Source organism: Drosophila virilis, chromosome 3 (assembly GCF_030788295.1).
Source record: "Drosophila virilis strain 15010-1051.87 chromosome 3, Dvir_AGI_RSII-ME, whole genome shotgun sequence".
NCBI classification, from domain to species: Eukaryota; Metazoa; Arthropoda; class Insecta; order Diptera; family Drosophilidae; genus Drosophila; species Drosophila virilis.
Window position 1 is genome coordinate 4,890,235 of NC_091545.1, and position 27,260 is coordinate 4,917,494.

At 39.3% G+C, this 27,260-nt stretch overlaps 1 protein-coding gene and 1 long non-coding RNA gene across 2 annotated transcripts in view; both read right to left on the bottom strand.

Moving 5' to 3' along the window:
* Window positions 1–27,260, bottom strand: part of trh (PAS domain-containing protein trachealess) — a 69,182-nt gene that overhangs the window by 38,325 nt on the left and 3,597 nt on the right. The window contains exon 2 of the mRNA XM_032434749.2: window positions 2,367–2,444. Within this exon, the coding sequence (XP_032290640.1) occupies window positions 2,367–2,380 (14 nt within the window). The 5' untranslated portion in view covers window positions 2,381–2,444. The remainder of the gene's footprint in view (window positions 1–2,366; window positions 2,445–27,260) is intronic.
* Window positions 16,227–16,724, bottom strand: LOC116650657 (uncharacterized). Its single transcript, XR_004303677.1, has 3 exons — window positions 16,678–16,724; window positions 16,494–16,557; window positions 16,227–16,414 (listed from the first exon to the last, which is right to left on the bottom strand). It is a non-coding gene; the product is annotated as an uncharacterized lncRNA (long non-coding RNA).

Below are 27,260 nucleotides of genomic sequence, written 5' to 3' on the forward strand. Positions count from 1 at the left end.
CAGGTTCGAATTTGCGCCTGGATATTGATTTCCTGCAGCGACCGAAAGATGATGAGTACGTGGCCACGCTGGCAAGTGGCAAGTGGCGAGTCAGTGTGACCAGCTCCTTGCAGGGTCCAGTTTCAGGCTCAGGTTCGGGTTCGCCTTTCGAAGGTGTTGTATGCAAAAGTCGCATTTGCGGAACGTGTGAACAGTTTTTAGCAATTAACTGAAGGCCCGCAAAGACAGGCAGCCAGTTCTTGAGCAGCTGTCTCTCTCTCCCTCTCTCGCTCTCTCTCACTCTCGGCACGCGGCGTCATGCAGTCTGGTCTTGCGGCCTGTTTGAATGCAGAGCGGCGTGCGCCAAAAGCCAAACATTCATCCTAATTGGCGTTCAATCTGCGCATCCCGCCAACGATTTGCATGCACGCGATGCTTCCACCACGGCCACGTTCTCAAATTCCAGCACTGTGGTATGGCTGGTTCAATAAATTTCCTCTTAGCCTGGCTCAGCTCACAACGTTAAGTGTTTTGATTTATCAGCCAGTTTTTAAGCCAGTTAAAAATATGTTATCATAATCATGTTAAATTTACCAGCCACTTTTATGTGAAACGATATTGTAAAGATATTGAGTTGATTGATTTACAGCCTTAAATTTAGACATCTCTCAAGTTTTGCTTGAAGAGGCAGCCATTTACCAGTGAGAAACTTTTATCATGTTCCTGCTAAATTTGCCAGGCACTTTATAGTGTTCTTATAACGTTTTTCCATTGATTCCATTGCAGTCTTGACAGTTTTTAATTTCCTTATAACCTGCCAGTTTTCCACATGTCATGTGCATGTTAAATTTACAAGTCACTTTAATGTGAAACTAAATCAGAAACGATTTTGAATTGATTGAATCACAACTTTAAATGTACAAATAAGCTTCCAAGTTGTGCTACTAATATCTAATTTGTGCTACATATACTAATATTGACTTTAGCTTTCCAGTTAAATTTACCAGCTACTTCTATGTGTTATTGGTAACAATATTGGATTGCAACAATATTAATTGCAATCATGACAGCCATAAATCTACCATTAGTCTGTCATGCTCTGCTTTAAGAGGCAGGTAAAAGTGTTCCTGTTAAGCTTTTCAGCCACTTTCACTTATGACTGAAATCGATTTGATATGATTTGAGTGCAGTGTGGCCAGCCTTACATGTGAAATATGATTTTATTCGCAATTTTTCGGCTTTCATGCCACTGTTAACAGGTCGTAAGCGACGCGCAATCGTAATGCTGGCACTGTTTGCGCAACTAATTAACATTTTTAATGGTGAATCCTTGTAAGATGCTGCACAGGGGAAATCTTAAGGCGGCGGCTGCTGCCCTCAACTTTCCCGCTGCTGCAAATTGAAAATCGACTCACAGCGTTTGTTTTTTTTTTTTGTTGTGTTTTGTTGTGTTTAAAGGATTTGCGTTGGCAAATGTCAAATGTTTTTGTTTTTATTTAATTTAGATTCATGCCACCAGATAATTTATGCGGCTGCTCTGCAGTTTCCGCCTGCGGCAGCAGCAGCAAAAGCCGCAACAGCAGCAGCAGCCGAAGGTTTTGCATGAAAGTTGCCGACGGCGCTTTTGATTTAGGGTTGTCATATGCTCGTAAAGCGGGCGCGCTTTTGTAGATAACAGATCTCGCGACGAGCGGCAACTTTTGAGACCCAGAGACTCAGGGCTTTAGATCGCGGCAGGCACTTGGCAGGGTTCGGGCTCACTCTGTGAGTATCCATCACCAACTCCGATCTCCAATCTTCAATCTCCGACCCCAACTTCAACTCCGACTCCGACTACATATCCCGTATCCAGCTGCCGCACGGTTGCGGTCGCTGTTTGTAATAGAGAAATATATCACTCGGCATAATGCTCATATTTGGACAGGTCGGCACCTTATCGCCAGACACAATCGTCGACTGCCTGCGTATCCTGCAAGTGTCCTTTTTGGCCTTGACGCATTGCAGGGTTTTTACAGTTAGTGCGCTTCAGTTTCACTTTCTAGAGAAAGCAAAAAAAAAGAAGGCCAATAATGTCATAAATTTCATAAAGTGTCAAAAGGAACACCTGAAACGGGCCCGAGAGCATTGTCCATAGGGGCGTTTGTCCTTTATCGAACTGCAATCAAAATGGGTTCCGCCGAGCAAGATTAACTGTTTAATTTTGTTTTGTTTCTATAGATAATATTAAGGTGGGAGGTTTTCGGAAATATGAAGTTGAGTTACGGCTTCAAAAGTGTTTGTGCACAAGATGAATCAACAATATATCTTAAGATATTAAATATAGCTTATTGTAATATTTGCTTTGACTTGCTTAATATATATACTATTACGTATAAATGTGTACTTACCTGAAGAATAACATATACACGCATGATTATTTTGTTGCCATCTATTAGTAGAAGACAGACTGATATATATTCACATAACTGAAAATATCAAAAAGAAGAGAATTTTAGAATTAAACTAAAAAGAAGGATAGCAAAAAAAAAAGAGGGAGTTGTTTTGAATAGGAGCAGAAAAGAAAGACAAAAATGAGGGAGAGAAAGAGAGAGAGGAACAGATAGATAGAGATGGAGACGAAGGTAGACAATCAACAGAAATATAGCTCATTATATTCCAAGCACAGCTAGTGAAAAAATGGCACTTTTAATTCTAGCAAAATACCTTTAAGTCTTACTTAGCTTTTATGAGAATCGGATAGAGAGGCGACAGTTTGAAATGCGCACAAGTTTTTATTTTTAATGCTGAGGAAACGTGTTTGGTAGCTAAATAAAATACAAGAGCCGTAAACAAATTGAAGTCTGGGGACTAGCAAAAATAAAATAAAAGAGTCACATCAAAATTTCAAGTTTTAAACAAATTTATGTTAACATTCATATCTGCCATACAGCATATGATAAACCCAAGCGTATCCCTTATCTCAATCTCAAGTCGATAACATTCCGAATGTAACCTTCTCTTTTCTACATTTTCAGTTCTTTCAACTGAAGTCCAGCTCGAGCTGTTTGGTTCATTGACCAACGAGACACACGGACACTCCTTGGCACATACCTGTTAATAATTCATGACTGTTTTATGTGTTTTGGCAATGCCGCAAATAAATTGAAGTAGCAATTTCCATTTTATTTTTATGATCGATGAAATTCCCAGTTCGAACATTTGCAATAGTCGATGCATTGTGCGCTCCGGTGGTCATCAGCAACTGTGAATGTCCAATAACAGTAAACAGTAAACAGTACACAGGAGCAGTAGCAGGAAGAGTAACTCCCAACCCCAGTTGACGAAACAATATCATCATCCCTTAGCCTTGCTCTTGCTTTGTTGGGAATATCTAGCAAAAAGTTCGAACTCACAGTCTATGAATATGTTAATTTATTCAGCTAAGCATAGTTTTAGGCGCACCTATATATCTCTCTCACTCACTCTTTATCCCTCTCTCTCCCACTCACTCGCTCTCTTGGAACTTGTTCGTCTGGCGCATAATTTAAAATCCACTTAACGTACAAATTGTTTGGTTAGTTAACTAACAATTTAATAACCAGCTTTACAAACGAAACTCACAAATTGAGTTATTAAAAGATTCTTTCAATTTTTCGTGTGCCTCGGTTTTAATTCAATCAAACGGGTTCGCAATACGCTCTTGTTGGGCGGCGGGGGTTTTATTTTTGAGAACCGGAGGGGGGGGGGGGGGGTCGGTCCATGGACTGGCGCCGTGTTAATTAAAATGCAATCAGCGTCACGAATACTAATGAAATATATTCGCAACGAGTACGAGTACCTTGTATGTAGATGCGAATAACTCAATTTGTCATATATTGCCAATCCCAGTCGCAGTCGCAGTCGCAGTCACAGTTTGAGTAGCAGTCACGGTTACCAGTCACGGCTACCAGTCACCATTTACGGCTTACCAAACTCCAGTTACAGATTTTCCCACTTAGTTTACATAATTTTAATTGTTTTCTTTCATCAACTGAAACAATTAAGTTTTTAGTGCTGATTGTGTGACTGTGGAATACCCTGTAATTTTCTCGTCGAATATTTTGATATCTAATTTCAAATTTATGATATAGCTAAAGATACATTGTTTCCAATTTGGATCAATGTTGACCGTCTAGAAAATTTCTATATATTTTAGTCCACTCAAATCCACTTTATTTATGGAGTTGTTTGGCAGCTTAGTTGGATAACATTCGATACGAAGAACAGCCATATTGAATTAGCACATCTAGTAGGACAATTAAAAGTACCCTTTCTACCAATTTTCAATGGGTTCAAGGTATCAGTAGGAATAGGAATAGAACTGTAATTATTTCCTGAACAAATTTATATCCCGATGTTTCACTTTAAGCAACATACTGTGCACTCAACTTAATATACCGCATAAGCTGTCCAACTACAGGGTATATTTTTTTTAATACACCCGCACCTTACCTCAGGACCCCTTTGACTGCAGGGTATAATTATTTAATCAACAGCCAGTCAAGCTGTTTTGCCTTGCTTTCGAATAATGTTATTGCTAGTTCGCTTTTGATGGAGGTACGCCCCGCCAGCCCTGGCCCGCCCCACCCCTGCCGCCTTCCACTTCATTAGACTTCGTTTCATGAGGAGAGTTATTCTCGCCTGCGGCCTGAAGCTGGTCAGGAAGCAAATTACCTTCACTTGTCCGCGCACGCTTCGATGCCGCTAGCCTATTTGGCCAACTGCTGGCACATATGAGTTTTTGTTTACAGTGGCAGAGGGGAGGTGTTCAGGGGTCAGGGGTCAATCAATGCGAGCAGCAATAGAAATCAAATTGGCCAGAGTTAAAGCTGGCCGTCAACATAATCTGACTAATCTGCAGCAATAAAATGAGAGAAGCCCCAGACGACGCTGTCTCCAGAGACAAGTTGAGAGACAGCTGAGCCGAGCTGAGACAGCAGCAGCTTTTTACGCATTCGTCAAGCGTCTTACATCAAAAACAAACAACATCAAAGCCGACATATGCAAATTTATATAAAGAGCAAAAAAAAAAGAAATCATGTACTGTATTAATATTTTAGTATGCGCTCTCGCCTCAATCATAAATCATAGTTTAAAATAATTCAAGAGCTGTTTACGGGCTGTCCCTACTATCAGCTAAGCCCGCTGCTAAGGGCCAACATCACGATTTGCATATTATGTGAACAATTTGCAAGAAGTTGGAGCAATAAAACTAATCTGCCATCTAAATGACCTCAGACACGGTCCACTGACTTTTGTTTGCCACTGTCCCGAGAGTTAACCGCAAAAAACGGCAAGCGGCAAACGGAATATCTCTTTACAGTAGCCACAAATCAGAGTTGGATTCCGATAAATAAACCAGCCAAGAAGTTGGAATTGTTGTCAGACCACAGACCGGTTGGCTATTTAAATTAATTATTTACAAGCTAGCACAAATTTACGATACAATTATTCAGTGTTGTGAAGCGATTTATGTATCTGATTCGTGAGAGAGAGAGAGAGAGAGAGAGAGTGAGAGAAAGCGGATAAATTTCTAAAGATACCATTAAATGATAAATACGATTAAGGAGAGATAGTCTGAAACAGGAATTGAAATGGAATGAGAATTTCTGATAGTACAATCATAAATTATGAGCAATTTAGAGTGGAAGGAGAAAGCTAACCTCTACTAGTCAAAATAGCCCAGGAATAGTTTATAATATGTTATTAGAAAAGAATCTCGAATTTAGGCGAAATATGTAGGAAGTTCTTAAAAACATATCATTAAATATTAATATTGATGTACATAGAGTTTATAATAGTAAATCTAAATAAAAGTAAGAGAATAAATGAAAGCGGAGAGTAAACAAAATGAGAGAGTAGGGAAGAGATACAGAGTTTTTAAGGTACACCCATACGAAATATAATTTTGTAGAGATATATCCTATATATCAATATAATATCAGAGCCCAAACTGAAAATGTAGTTGATATAGTTTAGATTAGGTTGGTGAGAGCGGCAGAGAGATATACCCATATGTTAGTTATGCCTGTTATTAATATTGAATGACACAACAAACAAATGTGCACACCTTAACAGATAAATTCACATAGAAACGAGAGAAAGAGAGGCAGAGAGAGAGGGAGACAGGCACCTCTCAGATGATAGTTATGATTGTTATTTCTTGCAAGGCAGCACTCAACTTGCTCGGCTCCACTCTGAACTTGTGTTGACCTTTCAGCAACCCCGTTCCCTGGCCATTAGATGTGTTTTAGTGTTTGGTTTGCTTTTGCTCACAGCTGAGGACCCTGGGGAACTGTTTCATAGCAGCTCGACACGACTCGTCACGCACTTTGAGGCCACATTTGGACGGCCTCTTCGGCAAGTTGACGCTTTATGACGTCCACACTGATGAGCTTGATGAGCTGGACAAAAAATGTCCCTTTAGTGCTGAGTGTGCGCAAATTTCTAATTGAAAGGCGAAACGCTCGCGTACATGTGACTTGCTAAGTTTAATGCTGCTCTCGAAATAAAGAAACCCACATGCAAGCATCTTAGATGAAAGTTTTCACACTCAAGTATAATGCCATCGTTGAAGGTAGTTAGAAGGCATTTTGGTAAGTGAGCTTGGCAATTCGGTTTCCATTAGCCAGAAATGCGAGTTGATGTCATTTGCATAATGAACTTTTAATGGGTTTGACAAAAGAACTAGAAAAGAGGTCGACTTTTTCGTATATTTTAGGGATCACATTAAACTTTAAGACTTGAAATAAATATTTTGTATATAGAACTTCGAGTAATATGATATTCATATGAGGGAATTAAATAGAAGATTTATTGCAAGAGAGCTAACATATCCACACATACATACATCCATACGTACATACATGCAGACATAACTAAACACATACAAACATGAATATGTATTTATATTTGTTGTTATTTATATACATGTATTTATATGTATTCACCATAAAAAACCACAAGTGCATTTTTGATTAGTTGTTTCCAATAATATGTAATGTATTTTCCTATAAATTTTCAAAACTCCTTCAACTCACTTTAAGGGCTGCCTGCCATAACGGACATATGTCCCGAGCTATCTATCCTATATATCTTTACCCATCGCAACTCCTGCCCCTCCCGGGGAACAGCCGCTGCCGCATCGGAACAAGCCGATTACATTACGAAACAAGCCTCGAGCTGCAAAAATAAATGGTGTGAAATATTATGCGAATTTCTGTTGGCCCCTGCCCGACGCTCAGCCCCCTCTCCCCAGGCAAAACCAACCCCCCCGCCCATCCGACTGTTGTTTTGCTGTGATTTGGTTTTATGTTTTACAAATTTTAAAATGTTTTCACGGTGGCTGCGGGCGTGTCAATAAACAACAACTGTCACCAATTTCCGGCGGGCAACTGTTGACAAAAAGTACAAAAATGAAAAAAAAGAAGAAGCGCGTGTGCGAAATTGTTGCAAATTTATCAAGTCGCGAATCGGGCGAAATAAAGCTAACCCCCGCCCCGCAAGTCGTACGCCTCTTGTATATAGACCCAGTAAAGTTGACAATTTCACGGCGCATTATTCAGATTTGCAATTTTTGGCCATTGAGGCATTTAAATAAAACTGCAATTTGTCTGTTAACAGCAACGAAGCCCACGCCGACCACCCCCCACCCCTCATCCTGCTCTTCCCGAAGGCATGTTAATTTAATGTTATGTGATTATTAACATTTACCGCTAAGTGGAGCAGTGCGAGGTCTGGAGATGAGATGAGTTATGAACGATCCACAAAGTCAAGCTTTATGAAAATTGGCTTAGTTCCGACCGAGTTATGGGATTGAGAAATTTGGACCATTTATGGACCTTTATTGGATATATGTGGGTACCATTTTTCCATGAATTTTGACCCAGAATGCTGTTGTCAGATTTTAACATGAATTTCGACTACAAATTTACGTATTCAGATTTAAATGCCTGATTATTTAAGAGGGGAAACTATGTACAAAAAGCCGAACTTCGTGAAAATCGGTTGAGATTTGACTGAGTTATGGGATTGGGAAATTTGACCTATGTCTATATACGAATCTAAGGGGTAAGACTTTGACATGAATTTCGACTAAAATTTACGAATTCAGATTTAAATGCCAGATTATTTAAGAGGGAAAACTATGCATAAAAAGCCAAACCTCGTGAAAATCTGATGGGATTTGACCGAGTTATGGGATTGGGAAATTTCGACCCATGTACATATACGAATCTAAGGGGTAAGATTTTGACATGAATTTCGACCAAAATTTACGTAGTGAGATTAAAATGCCAGATTATTTAAGGGGGAAAACTATGCATAAAAAACCAAACTTCGTGAAAATCTGATGAGATTTGACCGAGTTATGGGATTGGGAAATTTGACCTATGTCTGTATTCGAATCTAAGGGGTAAGATTTTGACATGAATTTCGACCAAAATTTACGTAGTCAGATTTAAATGTCAGAATATTTAAGAGGGAAAACTATGCATAAAAAGCCAAACCTCGTGAAAATCTGATGAGATTTGACCGAGTTATGGGATTGGGAAATTTGACCTATGTCTATATACGAATCTAAGGGGTAAGATTTTGACATGAATTTCGACCAAAATTTACGTAGTCAGATATAAATGCCAGATTATTTAAGAGGTAAAACTATGCATAAAAAGCCAAACCTCGTGAAAATCGGATGAGATTTGGCCGAGTTATGGGATTGGAAAATTTCGACCCATGTACATATACGAATCTAAGGGGTAAGATTTTGACATGAATTTCGACCAAAATTTACGTAGTCAGATTTAAATGCCAGATTATTTAAGAGGGAAAACTATGCATAAAAAGCCAAACCTCGTGAAAATCTGATGAGATTTGACCGAGTTATGGGATTGGGAAATTTGACCTATGTCTGTATTCGAATCTAAGGGGTAAGATTTTGACATGAATTTCGACCAAAATTTACGTAGTCAGATATAAATGCCAGATTATTTAAGAGGGAAAACTATGCATAAAAAGCCAAACCTCGTGAAAATCGGATGAGATTTGGCCGAGTTATGGGATTGGAAAATTTCGACCCATGTACATATACGAATCTAAGGGGTAAGATTTTGACATGAATTTCGACCAAAATTTACGTAGTGAGATTAAAATGCCAGATTATTTAAGGGGGAAAACTATGCATAAAAAACCAAACTTCGTGAAAATCTGATGAGATTTGACCGAGTTATGGGATTGGGAAATTTGACCTATGTCTGTATTCGAATCTAAGGGGTAAGATTTTGACATGAATTTCGACCAAAATTTACGTAGTCAGATATAAATGCCAGATTATTTAAGAGGGAAAACTATGCATAAAAAGCCAAACCTCGTGAAAATCGGATGAGATTTGGCCGAGTTATGGGATTGGAAAATTTCGACCCATGTACATATACGAATCTAAGGGGTAAGATTTTGACATGAATTTCGACCAAAATTTACGTAGTCAGATTTAAATGCCAGATTATTTAAGAGGGAAAACTATGCATAAAAAGCCAAACCTCGTGAAAATCTGATGAGATTTGACCGAGTTATGGGATTGGGAAATTTGACCTATGTCTGTATTCGAATCTAAGGGGTAAGATTTTGACATGAATTTCGACCAAAATTTACGTAGTCAGATTTAAATGTCAGATTATTTAAGAGGGAAAACTATGCATAAAAAGCCAAACCTCGTGAAAATCTGATGAGATTTGACCGAGTTATGGGATTGGGAAATTTGACCTATGTCTATATACGAATCTAAGGGGTAAGATTTTGACATGAATTTCGACCAAAATTTACGTAGTCAGATATAAATGCCAGATTATTTAAGAGGGAAAACTATGCATAAAAAGCCAAACCTCGTGAAAATCGGATGAGATTTGACCGAGTTATGGGATTGGGAAATTTCGACCCATGTACATATACGAATCTAAGGGGTAAGATTTTGACATGAATTTCGACCAAAATTTACGTAGTCAGATTAAAATGCCAGATTATTTAAGGGGGAAAACTATGCATAAAAAACCAAACTTCGTGAAAATCTGATGAGATTTAACCGAGTTATGGGATTGGGAAATTTGACCTATGTCTGTATTCGAATCTAAGGGGTAAGATTTTGACATGAATTTCGACCAAAATTTACGTAGTCAGATTTAAATGCCAGATTATTTAAGAGGAAAAACTATGCATAAAAAGCCAAACCTCGTGAAAATCTGATGAGATTTGACCGAGTTATGCGATTGGGAAATTTGACCTATGTCTGTATTCGAATCTAAGGGGTAAGATTTTGACATGAATTTCGACCAAAATTTACGTAGTCAGATTTAAATGCCAGATTATTTTAGAGGGAAAACTATGCATAAAAAGCCAAACCTCGTGAAAATCGGATGAGATTTGACCGAGTTATGGGATTGGAAATTTCGACCCATGTACATATACGAATCTAAGGGGTAAGATTTTGACATGAATTTCGACCAAAATTTACGTAGTCAGATTAAAATGCCAGATTATTTAAGGGGGAAAACTATGCATAAAAAGCCAAACCTCGTGAAAATCTGATGAGATTTGACCGAGTTATGGGATTGGAAAATTTCGACCCATGTACATATACGAATCTAAGGGGTAAGATTTTGACATGAATTTCGACCAAAATTTACGTAGTCAGATTAAAATGCCAGATTATTTAAGGGGGAAAACTATGCATAAAAAACCAAACTTCGTGAAAATCTGATGAGATTTGACCGAGTTATGGGATTGGGAAATTTGACCTATGTCTGTATTCGAATCTAAGGGGTAAGATTTTGACATGAATTTCGACAAAAATTTACGTAGTCAGATTTAAATGTCAGATTATTTAAGGGGGAAAACTATGCATAAAAAACCAAACCTCGTGAAAATCGGATGAGATTTGGCCGAGTTATGGGATTGGGAAATTTCGACCCATGTACAAATACGAATCTAAGGGGTAAGATTTTGACATGAATTTCGACCAAAATTTACGTAGTCAGATTAAAATGCCAGATTATTTAAGGGGGAAAACTATGCATAAAAAACCAAACTTCGTGAAAATCTGATGAGATTTGACCGAGTTATGGGATTGGGAAATTTGACCTATGTCTGTATTCGAATCTAAGGGGTAAGATTTTGACATGAATTTCGACCAAAATTTACGTAGTCAGATTTAAATGCCAGATTATTTAAGAGGGAAAACTATGCATAAAAAGCCAAACCTCGTGAAAATCTGATGAGATTTGACCGAGTTATGGGATTGGGAAATTTCGACCCATGTACATATACGAATCTAAGGGGTAAGATTTTGACATGAATTTCGACTAAAATTTACGAATTCAGATTTAAATGCCAGATTATTTAAGAGGGAAAACTATGCATAAAAAGCCAAACCTCGTGAAAATCTGATGAGATTTGACCGAGTTATGGGATTGGGAAATTTCGACCCATGTACATATACGAATCTAAGGGGTAAGATTTTGACATGAATTTCGACTAAAATTTACGAATTCAGATTTAAATGCCAAATTATTTAAGAGGGAAAACTATGCATAAAAAGCCAAACCTCGTGAAAATCTGATGAGATTTGACCGAGTTATGGGATTGGGAAATTTCGACCCATGTACATATACGAATCTAAGGGGTAAGATTTTGACATGAATTTCGACCAAAATTTACGTAGTCAGATTTAAATGCCAGATTATTTAAGAGGGAAAACTATGCATAAAAAACCAAACTTCGTGAAAATCTGATGAGATTTGACCGAGTCATGGGATTGGGAAATTTGACCTATGTCTGTATTCGAATCTAAGGGGTAAGATTTTGACATGAATTTCGACCAAAATTTACGTAGTCAGATTTAAATGTCAGATTATTTAAGAGGGAAAACTATGCATAAAAAGCCAAACCTCGTGAAAATCTGATGAGATTTGACCGAGTTATGGGATTGGGAAATTTGACCTATGTCTATATACGAATCTAAGGGGTAAGATTTTGACATGAATTTCGACCAAAATTTACGTAGTCAGATATAAATGCCAGATTATTTAAGAGGGAAAACTATGCATAAAAAGCCAAACCTCGTGAAAATCGGATGAGATTTGACCGAGTTATGGGATTGGGAAATTTCGACCCATGTACATATACGAATCTAAGGGGTAAGATTTTGACATGAATTTCGACCAAAATTTACGTAGTCAGATTAAAATGCCAGATTATTTAAGGGGGAAAACTATGCATAAAAAACCAAACTTCTTGAAAATCTGATGAGATTTGACCGAGTTATGCGATTGGGAAATTTGACCTATGTCTGTATTCGAATCTAAGGGGTAAGATTTTGACATGAATTTCGACCAAAATTTACGTAGTCAGATTTAAATGCCAGATTATTTAAGAGGGAAAACTATGCATAAAAAGCCAAACCTCGTGAAAATCTGATGAGATTTGACCGAGTTATGGGATTGGGAAATTTGACCTATGTCTGTATTCGAATCTAAGGGGTAAGATTTTGACATGAATTTCGACCAAAATTTACGTAGTCAGATTTAAATGCCAGATTATTTTAGAGGGAAAACTATGCATAAAAAGCCAAACCTCGTGAAAATCGGATGAGATTTGACCGAGTTATGGGATTGGGAAATTTCGACCCATGTACATATACGAATCTAAGGGGTAAGATTTTGACATGAATTTCGACCAAAATTTACGTAGTCAGATTTAAATGCCAGATTATTTAAGAGGGAAAACTATGCATAAAAAACAAAACTTCGTGAAAATCTGATGAGATTTGACCGAGTTATGGGATTGGGAAATTTGACCTATGTCTGTATTCGAATCTAAGGGGTAAGATTTTGACATGAATTTCGACCAAAATTTACGTAGTCAGATTTAAATGCCAGATTATTTTAGAGGGAAAACTATGCATAAAAAGCCAAACCTCGTGAAAATCTGATGAGATTTGATCGAGTTATGGGATTGGGAAATTATGTCCTATGTCTATATATGTACGAATCTAAGGCGTAAGATTTTGACAATGAATTTCGACTAAAATTTACGAATTCAGATTTAAATGCCAGATTATTTAAGAGGGAAAACTATGCATAAAAAGCCAAACCTCGTGAAAATCGAATGAGATTTGACCGAGTTATGGGGTTGGGAAATTTGACCTATGTCTTTATACGAATCTAAGGGTTAAGATTTTGACATGAATTTCGACAAATATTTACGTAGTCAGGTTTAAATGCCAGATTATTTAAGAGGGAAAACTATGCATAAAAAGCCAAGCCCCGTGAAAATCTGATGAGTTTTGGCCAAGTTATGGGGTTGGGAAATTTTTACCTATGTCTATATAGGATAAAAGCGGGTATTTACCTAGCATTGCCCGCGGAACGTGGAAAATAAATTTAAAAAAATAAATAAATCTGATCGTATGGTAAACCAAAAAGTTGTATATAAAAAGTTTTCGTGAATTTTTCACACATACGAGTGGAATTTCCCGAAATCCCGTCAATCAATCACTCAAGCTTAACTGTTTTATATAGAGAAGAGTGTAAATAAAATTCAATTAGTATATGAGTTAGGTGGACATTAATAGCAAAAATTGAAAGTCGAATAGACATCGTATTTCTTAATTAGGTTAAGTGGAAGTTCATAGTTCATTTTTGGCCAAACATATAGATAAGAAGAGTCGTACTTTAATTAGAAGTTTAATAGAAACCCAAAAATTCCCATTCGCTACGTTTTTCGTATATCATTTAGGAGCTGTTTTAATGGGATATCCGAAAATCTCATTCGCTTCGCATTTCGTATTTCGTGTGCCGTTTTCCCCCGATTTCGACATTTAACGTTCCAAATGTGAGAAATACATTGTAAGTCCACTTAAAAATGTAATTATTTTGTTGTTGAAATTACGTGAAATGTTGTTAAAATATTTTTACAGCAAAAGTTGCGGCATTAAAAAAATAAAACAAGAAAAAAAAAATAAAGCCAACAACAAGCAGAACTACGAAATCTGTGATTTGTCTGCAAACTGTAAAACAATAAAAACGCGGTAATGATTTCCCATTTCAGATAAGGTACCTTATACTTTAACCCCCCTCCCTAAGACCCTGTCCGCGCCCCTGCATCGTGCCGTGCTTCTGTGCGCCGTAAAAACCCATCGAGCAACCTACCAGAAAAATAAAGATAAAGATAAACCCTAGCTGACCGCAACTTAAAGCTGCTCTCGTTTAGATTTGGCCTGATTTTCAGTTTGATGTCTTTTTATTTTCAGGTCTTTGCTGTGGAAAATTAACAAATTTTATGAGCACTTCGATGTGAGGCCAATGATTAATTGACTCTGGGAATTGTTTGAGAAATGTCAACTAAAGTCGCGCGCAGGTAAAGATAACCTGGCAGAATAACGTATAGTGCTACTCGGAGATATTAATGCAGCCCTAAAGATGTTAAATGCGAGTTCGTTTCCGATTATCGATAACTTACACCGTTGTCAAGCAATCGATAAATATCGATAGCGGAATTATGTTTTTTGAGCAAATCTCTTATGTTATTTGAGATAAAATTACCAAATTTCAAATGTAGCTTCTAGAATATGTATTACTTACAGATCTATCTATCTATTGCCACCTTTCGGGGAAAAAGGTTCAGGGTATTCACTAGTCGTGCACTCTCGACAAGGGCATTCTTAATGCGGACTTAAGTATCTTTTTTTTTAATATTCCAATATTTATAACTGACTCCAATCGAATTCTATATGTTACACTTAAATATATCAGACAAATATTTGAAAAATTCCCTAGAAAACTGTATTACACTTAATTGTACGCTTTAAAAGTCTCGAATAATTAGATCGAATTAGTAGCTGTAACTAATATGTGCGCATATGTCCATGTTTGAATGCTCTGCTGGCCAAGAAGATTCTGAAACATTGCCAGCCAGGCTCAACTTAGTCTTAACCCATTCGCATTAACTGAATACTTTGGCTCGCTTGGCTTAACTAGGAAATTTCATACTAACGCCCCGAACGGGCCAAAGTCTTTTGCTGCTTTCAGTGAGTGCCAGTGAGAGACAGGGAGTGAGAGGGGCGAGGAGGGGAGCTGACTTTATGAAAAAATACGAAGTATTAAAATCATAAATCTAATTGGAAATGCGCGTCACGTGCGCGAAACGTTAGTCTCTGTCTCCGCTGGCAAAGGAGCTGCCGCCGTCGACGTACTCTACGAGCGTTGCATGCAACGCGGCAAGTGCGTATGTGTGTGTGTACGTGTGTGTGAATATTACAGCTAACCAAAGCCAAGTGCCACAGCCACAGCTCCAACTCCAGCTCCAGCTCTAGCTTTAGCTTTAGCTCCTCTGGCAGCTCGCACTTTAATTTCAGCAAGGAATTTACTTAAAAAGATTAACTTTTTCTATGCAAAAAGCATGTGGCATCATTTTAGCCCGATACTGGCATAGTGCGACGCAGATTTTTGAAATATTCATGTTAAAAGCCAGCTCTGATGAGCAGCAGGATAATAAAACAATGAAGCTCAACCAGCAGGGCCCATAAAAATATTTAATGCAACGCAATCGGCAGCGATTGTCATGGAGCTGCCAGCCGGATGACAATTGTGCGGCACAACCGCAAAGCCACACCCATACACTGAGAGAAAAAACCAGTGCCAAGAGATTCGTATCAAAGAGGCAGCATTATCTTCTTAGTCTGTGACTAAAAGACTCACAAATAAGTACTCCCTAGGGAGATTCACTTTTAATGGGCAATCGAAAAGTATATTTTGACTAAACCCTTTCCTATCTATAAGATATATATTCCTATAAATAATTTAATTATAATATAATGCTCTCATCTTTTAATATAAATGCTCAGTTTGACTCATATTCAATTAACGGATATTTCAAAAATTCACTTTAATTTTATTTATATTTGGATTGATTCATATTCGATTTGGTGTATATTCCGAATATTCGCTTCATGCGTTTATACAGGCACCTTTTTCTTAAAAAACAAAATTTTTTAAATGGGAAAATTGGGACATTCAAATAATTGAAGCTTGCTTTTCTCTGAGTGTAGCGCATACACCCAGTCGGCACAACAAATAAGTCTCCAAAGACATATGGGCGGGTGCTGCCATAAATTCGTTTGGCGTCGTCCTGGCATCCTGCCTGCCCCCTCACCCGCACCCGCACCCGCACCCGCACCCGCACCCAACCCCTGCCGCACTGACTCGCCCTGCCAACTTGTTCAATTATGCAGCGGAATGTTTTATGTGCTTCGCTCCGCTGCGAGGCGAGTGCATAATTCCTTGGCAAAGGATGCGTGCAGCTCGTGAATTGGAGTCCTCTTGTCGCCTGCTCTTGCCGGGAGTCACTTTAGTTGATTAGTGTCGAGTGCCTGTTGAATAAGTAAGCAACATATTAACACAGGCCCACCTGCTTTGGCCTCTTTTTAGCGAGACGGCATTAACATAAACCTTTGCCCGAAAGTTCTGGCTGATTCGACAATTGTTTGATCCGCAGACAAATTACCGCCAAGTGCTGAGAATAAGAAAACCAACGAAATGCCCCACAAAATAAAAAGGTAGAAAAAAATATTCAAATGAGAAACCCAAAGCAGACGCAGCTCACATATTAAAAAGTTACAATTATAATTTTTACCGATTTTCTGTCGAACTCTGTTGTCGGGGGGGGACTTTTTGTCAAAATGGAGAATGAACATTTTGGACTTCAAAAGAAATGTCTTGACTAATAGCCATACGGTTTCCTGTCTGTATATTGAGCAGGCGTTGTTATAACTTTTAGAAGTTCTCAAAACTCAAAATAAAGTTTCATAAAAGATGGCAGAGGATGTGCTATAAATAAACTCTGAAATGTTTGATGCATTGAGGAAGGTATTTTTTTTAACCAGAAAGGCTGTATATTCTAGATGTGCAATATTTTCGTTATATATCTTGCATTTAAACCACATTCTATCAATATGGAAATACTTTATCATAAAGATCGAGAAAAACTGTAGAACATTTTATTTTCGAATATATCTGAAGCAATGTTAACATGCTCCCATTATCGTAACACTAAATCATTATCTATTACCCGATTTGAACTGTACTTGTTGACACTTATCACTGCAGCTTCTTCCATGCAGTTCTTCTAGCTATACTTGACCTTCCATTTTGCCATCCGCTAACTGTGAAATATTTGCGATCCGTTGCCAAAATGGCAGACATTGTTTGTCATTAACAGCAGCAGCGGTAGCATAGGCAGCCACCCGGTAACAGTAACAGCAGCAACAACAGCAGCAACAACAGAGACGCAGTAATCAGTCACATCGAGCATCGACTTTCCAAGTGAATGGGCGGGACGTGACCGGGCTATGTACATAGCCACACATACACACGCACATACTGCAAAGCATGCTTATGCTTGTGTGTGTGTGTGTGTATTTTGCCTGGTATATGGCTTAGGTATATAACAGTATATAGGAATGGCGCCGTCCTTTTCTCGCCCGTTTGCCCCTCGCTGGAATGCAATATAAACTTTGTATTCTATTTGCTTATGTAAAGCGCAGCGTTAACATGGCTCCCACATAGAGCCTCATACCGTTTATGCTCTCTCTTCCATTCGCCTCTCTTGCGATATGCTGCTCCTTGTTTGCTTATTTACTTTCGGGCTGTCTGTTGTTTTGTCTGTCTGTTTTCTTTGTATGTTTGTCTGTCGTTGTTTTTTCTTCTTCTTGCTTTGAAATGTGACTGAAATATTAATGCAAAATGTGTGCGTGCTCTCTCTCGCTCGCTCTCGTTCTCTTTGTGGACACACACATGCAAGCACACGCATGCATATAGTTGTATTTGCCTTGTGCCGCTGCGTGCATGCGTGTGCGTGTGCGTGTGCGTGAGCGAGAGGCAATGTGCGTGTATTTATTATGCAGATTTTTTAATAATAAAGAAAACATTTATAAATGATTAATAAACTCGGACAGCAGCTAAATTGTCCGCTGACTCAGTCAATCCCCTTTGTCAATTCCAATGCCAATTTCAATTTTCAATTACAGTTGACGCATGTTTCAATTCCAAATGGCGACATTTCATTTCATTCAGCTCATTTCGATTGAAAGCTTTGCACATTTGTCAAGCCCAAATCAATGATGGCCATCATCGTTCCACTTCATTTCAATTTCATGCATAACCAATGAACTGCACACACACGCACACACACACACATACACGCACGCTCGCATACATAAGCCATGTGAAAAGCTAGCAGGACATCAATTTCGAGTCGCGTGAAAAGCGTGAAAAGTTGTGCAAGTTTTTCTTTGCATTGTTGCGACGAACATTTATAATTTGCATGCTACTCCACCTCCCCCCCACCCGTCCATCGGCCAGCTACTTGCGCATTTGCATGGCAGCGGCAACTTTTTAATGAGATTTAATGGCGCCTCTGGGAACGAAACGGAACAGGAACAGGAGCGGGAGCCACTCGGTAGCCAACGACTGTAAGTGAGCATTAAATCATTTGCAAACGCACAAGGAGTTGAGCTTTGAGCGCCCAGAGCTGTACCCTCCCCCTCCTTCTACTACCCAATCCCTCTCTGCGTCCAGGTATCATGTTACCAAAGTGTCTGACATAAATCTTTCCCTCAGCGATAAGCGAAAAGTATTCAAAATGAATTATGAAAGCGGCCCGCCTCGGGGTTGCATGCAGTCAGAATTGCCTCCGCTTCGCTCCAGTCGCAGAGCTCCCTGCCCTTCCCCCTCCACACCCGCCGCCCATGCTGCGAGCTACTTCTGACCAACCAGGCGCCACACACATGTGCTGGCTGCCCCAACGACTGCCGAATTCATCATTTCCTAATTAGAGCCATGTGAGAAGCTCGGCCAAAAGCGAATTGCCAAGTTTTTGACCGACTTTTTGTGGTCGCAAGTGTTAATAATGGCTCGTGAGGAGTCCTGCCATGTCCTGTGCCTGCGCTGCTAAATGAAATTAAATTGTCCTTTCTCATTTTGATGCATATCAGTGCGGAGGAAGTCGGTCAGAGGCGGCTGTGAGCGGGTGAGGGGCAGATGGCAACATTGACAATAAATTAATATTAGCGCAAGTCCAACAACAACAACAACCCTCGGGACGGAATAAACTAATAAAGCATATGTAGAACTGGGCGGAGGCAGCGTCTGTTGCGTGTGCGCCACGTACGACAATGGTAACATGTGTGTGCGTGTGTGCGTGTGTGTGGGGTGGCGGGAGCGGAGCTGAAGCTCGACTGGTGTCAGTTTGCTGTCAGTGTGTGCTGGGCGAGGGCGTGGGCAGATCGGATGCCGGGGGATGGGCGGATAGACATCAGTGTCAGTCAATTTGCGCAAACAAAGCGCGCCAGGATGATGAGCGGAACCTGCTCGGAGGCTAATTGAAGAGCAACTAATAAAAATAACTACACATGAAAGACTGGGCGAGAGAGGGAGGGTAAGCAGGGAGAAATATATATAGAGAAGGTAAGCAATGAACTCTGCAGAGCAACAACCATTATTTAATTTACTGCGATTGTTCAAATTTAAAAACAATATTCTAGAGGAAATAAAACAAATCTCAATCTTCAACAAAATCGCTTGACTTTTGCATAAAGTTATGGAAGTATGGAGGGAGCATTCACTAGAAACTTGCCCAGACCCAAATTTATTTATCATTTTTGGCATAATATTTTATTGCCAAATTGAGCCTCTGCATAATTTTATAAAAAGCTTTTCCTACTAACTTTGATCTTAGAACAAATTGAAGGTTTCAAGATGACAAAACTATCAAAAATATATTCAAAATCGTACAGATTTTAGATGCAGCATCAAGCCAGAGCCAAAGCCATAAGGAGGAGCATTTCATAAGTTAAGAGATATAGATGTATAAGGTTGTATAAATGCATTAACATGCCTATAACTTTCTCTATATATGTATATATATATATATATATATATATATCTTGCATCTTATATATGTCTATGCATGTAAATAATTTTCTATATTTATATCGTTTACCTTCTATATAGTATCTAAACTGTGCTCTCGTCAGCTTTATGTCTGTTTGTGTATGTCGAATTAAGGCATTTTCCGCTGGTTTGGGTAATTGCAACCATTCAACAGAGATAGAGATAGAGATGGAGACAGAGATAGAGACAGAGGGAGGGGGTGCATTTAATGACACACACACGCACACACGCTCATTTACTCACATTTGTAGACAGATAATCACTGCCATGCCCCGTCCACGCCCCCTTTGGCCCATCATCATCAGTTTTGAAGGCTTTGTTGAGAGGACAATTTCATGCATTATTCATTACACGGCCTCGTACATTTTTCCTCATTTTGTTTTTCCAAAACATTTTGCTGATGATAAAAGTAAAAATTTAATAAAGAAAAATTCAACGTTTTCAGAACTAACGAACTTCCTGTGGGTCATTAGTTGTACGGCAAGGTGGAGAAAGCGAGAGAGAGCGAGAGCGAGAGAGAGAGAGAGAGAGAGGGAGATAGGCTTAAGTGTGGAAATTAAGGCTGACCCCGTCGTGCAATTAAAGTGCCTGTGCTGCATTTGTTATTCCGATTCGAATGTAATCCCATCAGATGGCACAGATATGGAAGATATTTCTGTTTTGCAATTTCTGGTTATCTAAATGGAAGATAACCGTGTCTCGCACATTCTCTAGTTAACTGCACATTTTGGCCATTCGGCTGGCGCTTATTGGCACTTGGCAACAATCTCTGCATTTTGATGTGCACTTCGAATCGACTTCAGGTGGAGCAGGACTCGCAGCACTCGCAGCACTCGCAGGACTCAAATGTGATTTCTATCACACACATCGTTGACAGTTTAAGCAGAAAAAAAAAATGAGAGAACGAAAAACAATTTTAGCTAATGCCAGGCTGGCGCACAAAAGAAAAGTGGTTGCAATGAAAATGGAATCGAATCGGAAAACTCGGCACGGCCAAATGAAAACACGTGCAGCTTCGCATTCGGCGCATATTTGTTGGGTGCAAACATTAATTTTATGTTTGTTAATTTCTTTTATTTTCCACCGTTTTTTTTTTTTCTATTTTTTTGCAGCCAACAATTCCACGACTATTTCACGCGCATTTGCATAAATTCCAAGGCGTTTCGAGACCGAGAAAAAACCTTGCGCCTGAACAATCGTAGAAAAATTGCGTTAAATTTATCGTCTGTAAAAGGCAACGCAAATGGAAAAAAAAAATATGGTGCAAAGGGAAATGTGCCCGAAATTAGTTCAACTAGGCAGCCCCACCCCCAGCACAACAACCCTTTTTTTTCGTTCTCTACTTGTTTTGGTGAAATTTATAAAAAATAGAGAGCCGCACATATGTTGCCCGGACAACCACTTGAGCCGGGCCTCGGCCTCGGGACACACTTGTAAATCTTGCCCCAGTATGATTTAAAATGCTCGCTGGTTGAGAGATTTATGGCCGACATTGTCGAACTGTTCGATTACAAGCCATAATCGTGGCTAAAACCCTAAATCGCATATGTGGCCATAAATCTTTGGGCCATGCAATCAATATTATGACTTGTCAAATTATTGTGTACTTTGCTCGCTCATCTTTAAAGCATGTCCTGGGACGGGACGGGCCTTAGTTTATGTTTTTCTTATACCCTTGTAGAGGGTTCTATAAATTGGTAATGGAAAGTGGAACGCGTAGAAGGAGACAGCTCCGACCCCATAAATTATATATATATATTCTTGTTCAGCATTAAGAGTCGAATTAATATGTTAAAGAGTCGATCGGTGGAAAATGATTTACTAATAAGTTAAATTTGTTGCTTCTAAAGATATCTCGACCCATCTCAGCATTTATGAGCTTCACTGTGCTCCCAAATCTTTTTCTAATCGGAACACTATATCATATAGCTTTCATAGGAACGATCGAAACAGTCGAATAGTAGTCTCTTGTACAAAAACTAGTTTGCTTCTTACGATATCAGAAACATTCGTATGCTCTTCATGCGTGAGTCAAATCTTATTAATATTGTACTACTATATCATATAGCTCCTATAGAAATCGATCCAAAATTAAGTACTTGTACGAACATATTTTTTGTTCAAGATAACTCCAAGCTCATCATTCATTATCTACACTATTCTCCTTAAGTATTGGCCAAATCCCTTGAATATCGTACAACCAAGTATATATATGTATATATATATCACATGCATTCTAGAGTATTTATTTTTCGGCATGCCTAAGAAAACTTTCATTTTATTTATTTTATATTTTGATTATTTCAAGCGCTCCCTGGGGCGACATTTTTTCGGGCTATTGTGGAAATTTGGAAAATTCGGATATTTCCGCTACCTTTCACAGCCAATGACCAATTAATGCTAATTTGGCAACCCTTTCGGGCGATACAGGCGAATCGCTGAACCTGCAATGTTTTCTGGCTGTTTAATTAGCGCAGCGCAGGACATTTTTATGGCCAGTCGCAGCAGCAGCAGCAGCAGCATTAAAAGGACATTTCATGGAGGCAGCTGTTATGAGTCGTGCAATGTGTGCTGTGATTGATGGCACGGCCCCGCAAGATTTACATAATCCCAATGAACTTTGACCCAGCCGGCCGGACAGCAAGTGTGCAGAATTGCGAAATTATGAAAATTGGCAAAGAGGACATCATTTGTCATCGTTTGGCCCAAGACTTGATGGTGGTTGTTGCCGCCCGAATCGAACTGAATCGATATGGCAAGGGCTGTGTTAATGAAAACATGTGTCAGCAATAAAATGATAATCATGATTTACAGCCGAACATCATATTCGATGGATGATGCGAACGAAGAGCGAAGGTAATTCAAAGGCAGCTACTCCTAACTTGTGGCCAGGTCTGGCAACGCTGGCAATGCTGACAGCTCTTCCTCCGATCCTAAATTATAGACAAGTCTGGCAGCGCTAACAACGCTGTCAATCCCGTCTCAGTATGAAATAATAGCTACTTCTAAATTGTGGCGTGGTCTGGCAACGCTACCAACACTGGCAACTCTGTCTCAGATTGAATTACCAGGTAGTCCTAAATTATTGCCAAGTCTGGCAACACTGACAAAGCTCTCAATCCTGACTCCGATTGAATTAAAAGCTACTCCTAACTTGTGGATATGTATGGAAATGCTGTCAACCCTATCTCTATGGCCTGCTCTGGCAGCGCTGGCAACTCTGTTTCTGAATGAATTCACATGTACTCCCAACCGGTGGCCAGGCCTGAAACTCTGTCAACTCTGCCTCTGATATCTACTCCTGTCTGGCAACGCCTGTCAACGCCTTTCTCTGAATAAATTAACAGCTACTCCGAACCTGTAGCCAGGTCTGGTAACGCTGTCAACTCCGTTTGTGATTGAATTAACATTCTCCCTTTTAGAAACCACTAATTTGTTGCATTAGTGCAAAATTTAATTATTGTTTACATACTTGAGAAATGTGCCAAAAGCTTCCCCATTTGAAATTTGATTTGACAATTGTATAAAAAAGAGGGCTGCCAAAAGAATTGTCCTTAATTTGTACCAGCTAGCGGGGGAAAAGGGTTGACAGCTCGAAGGGTTGCGGCTTGAGTCAATATGTGCACGTAGCTCAAATTTGCATGCCAATCGAATGGTGGGGGAGGGGGTGGGAGGAAGTGCTGAAAGGGGAACTGGTGGCAACATTCATTAGCCTTCACTTGGCGTATTGTGATTGGAGTACTCACTAATTACCTATACAAACAATATGATAATAGATTTGCTGAAATTAAGACTGAATATATATACATATATTCCTGTGAGCATATGGCTAAATAATGAATACTGTCAAGGATTCATTGAATAGTAAACAGAGAGGAAAGGGTTAATATTATAAGCAAGCCTGCAAGTCGAGCTTTGCATTAAACAGTTAGAAACTGGAACTTGTAAATATTTTTCACTATAAGCCGAACCCTTTAACAACATAGTTGTTCGAAATTGTTTTAAACAAGAAAAATACAGAATGCAGTGATAAGTATAATTAACGTTGGCCCCATACATTTCACCGATCCAACCAAATTTCAGGTAGATATTATTTTTTGTCTATGACAATATTTACGGCTTGCAATATTTTCATATCAGCGGCCAATTTGAAGTAAAAAGTGAATTTAAGCATTTAAAAAATATATATATATCATATGGCCATGATAACTTTTCGTATGAGAATCTTGACATTTTATTATAGATCATCGAAGAAGGCAAATGTCCATAAGCAGTCACATATCATCGACTTCTACTTCTACTTAACAACTTTTATGTCTTTTCCAACTCTGCCCCCAAGCTTGTGGCATTTGCCAACACTTTTTTAACATCTGTTCAATGTTCAATCGCTCTTAAGGCACACTTAATCATATCAGGCATCTCCTTCTAATTAACTACCTTCCCACCGTTTCGACTTTCAAGCGCGCCATAAACTTTGGGACATGCTTATCAAAGTGTTTTGTTTGCACTTTTTAATTTACTGCAATTGAGCTGCCAAATCAAATTGCGATAAGAAACGCATAAAACTTGGCTCGCTCCCGGATGCCATGTGCCCCATATGTGTGTGTGTGTGTGTGTGTTTGTGTGTGTGCGCTGTAAACTAAGCCAAGTGCAATAATTCAAAGGCGGCCTCAGAGCACCTTCCCCTTTGGAAAAGCGAGTCGGTGCTGGGTCTCGTGTTCGGATTTGTTTTTTAAAATGCCGCAGGGATCGATTATTGCCGTTCAAATTCGCATAAAACGTGCGAGTTGCCAAAAAACGATTTTAAACTCGAGCCCAGACAATGAGAAAAGCCCACGAATTGGGGTTTGCAATCGGAAAAGCCTTGGCATATGTGTGTGCCCATGACGGGCCGGGGCCGGGGTCGGGGTCGGGGTGGGCAATAATTTAAGGAATTTGAACTCAATTCAAAGGCGCATTCAATTCCTGCACAGGCTGCGCAATTTCGCGATATGAATCTCAATAAAAATGCATTTAAAATGTTGACAAAGGAGCTCTCTCTCTTTTTCTCTCTTTGCCCCCCCTCGGTACACTTCATTTCGCGCAATTGCCGGGCCTTATACTGAGGGCACGACAATTGCTAAATGGAAAGCTTCTTCCATTTTGCACGCAATTTGGCCGTAACTCAGCCACAGCTGAGTCCGGCCCGGATCCGGGTTCTGGCCAACTGCTGCCTACTGTTCACATATATTTCAAATGTTTTCTGGCCCCCCCACAAAAAAAAATGGGGCATAAAATTATTCAAATACTTAATTTGAAACGAATTTCGAACATATTGAAACGACACACTGGAGAGTGGTTCCAGTGTGAACAGGCTTTGAGTTCCGCAAAATTTCAGCAGCTCAAGAGCTTAATAAGTTTATTAATATTAAATTTAAACAGATTTCTATATCAGCTAAATCACATACAAAAGCGATCAGTAGACCAAAATGGGACTCAGAGCTCAGTGATACAGAAAAAACCTGAATAATATCTTGTCTTATATGTGAATAATATAATAATAATAATCATTAGGGCTCAGATGATAAATCGAACTCAGAGTAAAGTTTTCAATAAGTGCCCGTTCTCTCTCTTTTCACTGTCACAAAAGTTTAAAATATCATCATATCATATCAAAATTCCGTAAAAGTTCAGAATAATAAGATCCCTATATCTTTAAACGAACACAAGACTAAAATTCTTGAGAAAGTTCTGAGAAACCACAGATGATAGATGAATTTAAAAATAGCTTTTAGCAAATGTTGCAGATGGATACATTTTCTAGTTTAAGCAATCAGAAAACTAAAATCCTTAAAGTTGCACTTGTAAAAAATGTCGAGCACAGGTTTTGAAAATCAATTGGCTCTGATTTTAAAGGATCTGCAGAAACCCCCAAAGCAAATTGGTTTTAGTCTAAGACTTTTAAAAGCAAAGAAGAAGCAGCCTTGCCCCTATATCATCATGAAGTCTCTAAGGTGGCGCCTAAGATAATAAAAGTAACAGCGCATTCTGTTTCTCAGGCATGTTTTTGGCACTCTATGCAATTATTAGGGTTCGTAATATAGTTGCATTGTGAATATTATGACAGTTATTATGAGGTTGGGCAAATGCTGGCTGGCCTCATGCTGTGCGTTCAGTTTGTTAGCACAATATGCACTGATTTCTGCAGAAAGGTCGTCGAGTGTAAAAATAATGTCATAAATTTCATAAAATGTCAAGCAAGGCGTACAAAACACCTGCCCTGAGGCTACCTGAGCGTGCGGAACACTGAGGAACTATGGGAAGAACTTCTAGAACGGGAATAACAGTTGATTAAAAATTGAGGCTCATTTGTGATGCAGTTTTGTGTGCGATGACAACATCAAAGTCAAAGTCAGAGCCAAAGTCAATGTCAGTGTCTGGAGCTGTTGTTGATCGTCTGGCAAGTGCTGGGTAATTATGTTGAACAATGAGCAACAATTCCAGTTGCTGCAGTTCCAATTAGTCACATTACACGACCGAAGGCAAAAACATGCTCCACACCATAAATGGTCAATAGAATGATACAACCCACGGCGACCAGTCTCAGTCTCAACAACAAGAACAAAAGATACAGATACAGCGGCTGACGCAGATACAGATATAAATACAGAAGGCATGCTGTAGGAGGCTGCACTTTGAAGAACTTGAGTAGCTTCTCTTGGGCTCGAGAGTCGAAATATATGTTAACTACACGAAATTTATGAACTTTGAGCTGTCTTATAATATAATAATAATGAGTTAGAGCAGAGTCCAACTAATTCAATTTGACAGACCTTATGACAGTTTATTAGATCAGCGCTCCTTAGCTGGCTGATTGGCAGCTCTGTCTCTGGCTCTGCCTCTGGCTCTGGCTCTGCTGTGGCCGAGCCAAATGCAGTTCGTTCGCTAATTGAATGCAATTAAAAAAGGAAATTAAAATTTAAATTACAGAACTGCGGCTAGGCACGTGTCCATCACTGGGACGCCAGATTTAGTCGTTGCCTGTGTCGGAGTCTCGCTGCCAAATGCCAAACCCTAAATGGCCCGGCCACGGCGATCAGCTTATAAGGATGCCAGCGCGATCATACCTGGAATTCTATTTTAATTTATGGAAACTCTCAACCGCCCCAACCCAACGCAACGCAACGCAACGCCACGCAACGCACTTTGCGCCAAATGTGGCCAACCACATTGAAATGCACCTTCTCGACTTTGGGGCAACAGAGGAGGCATTTTTCTGGACATTGT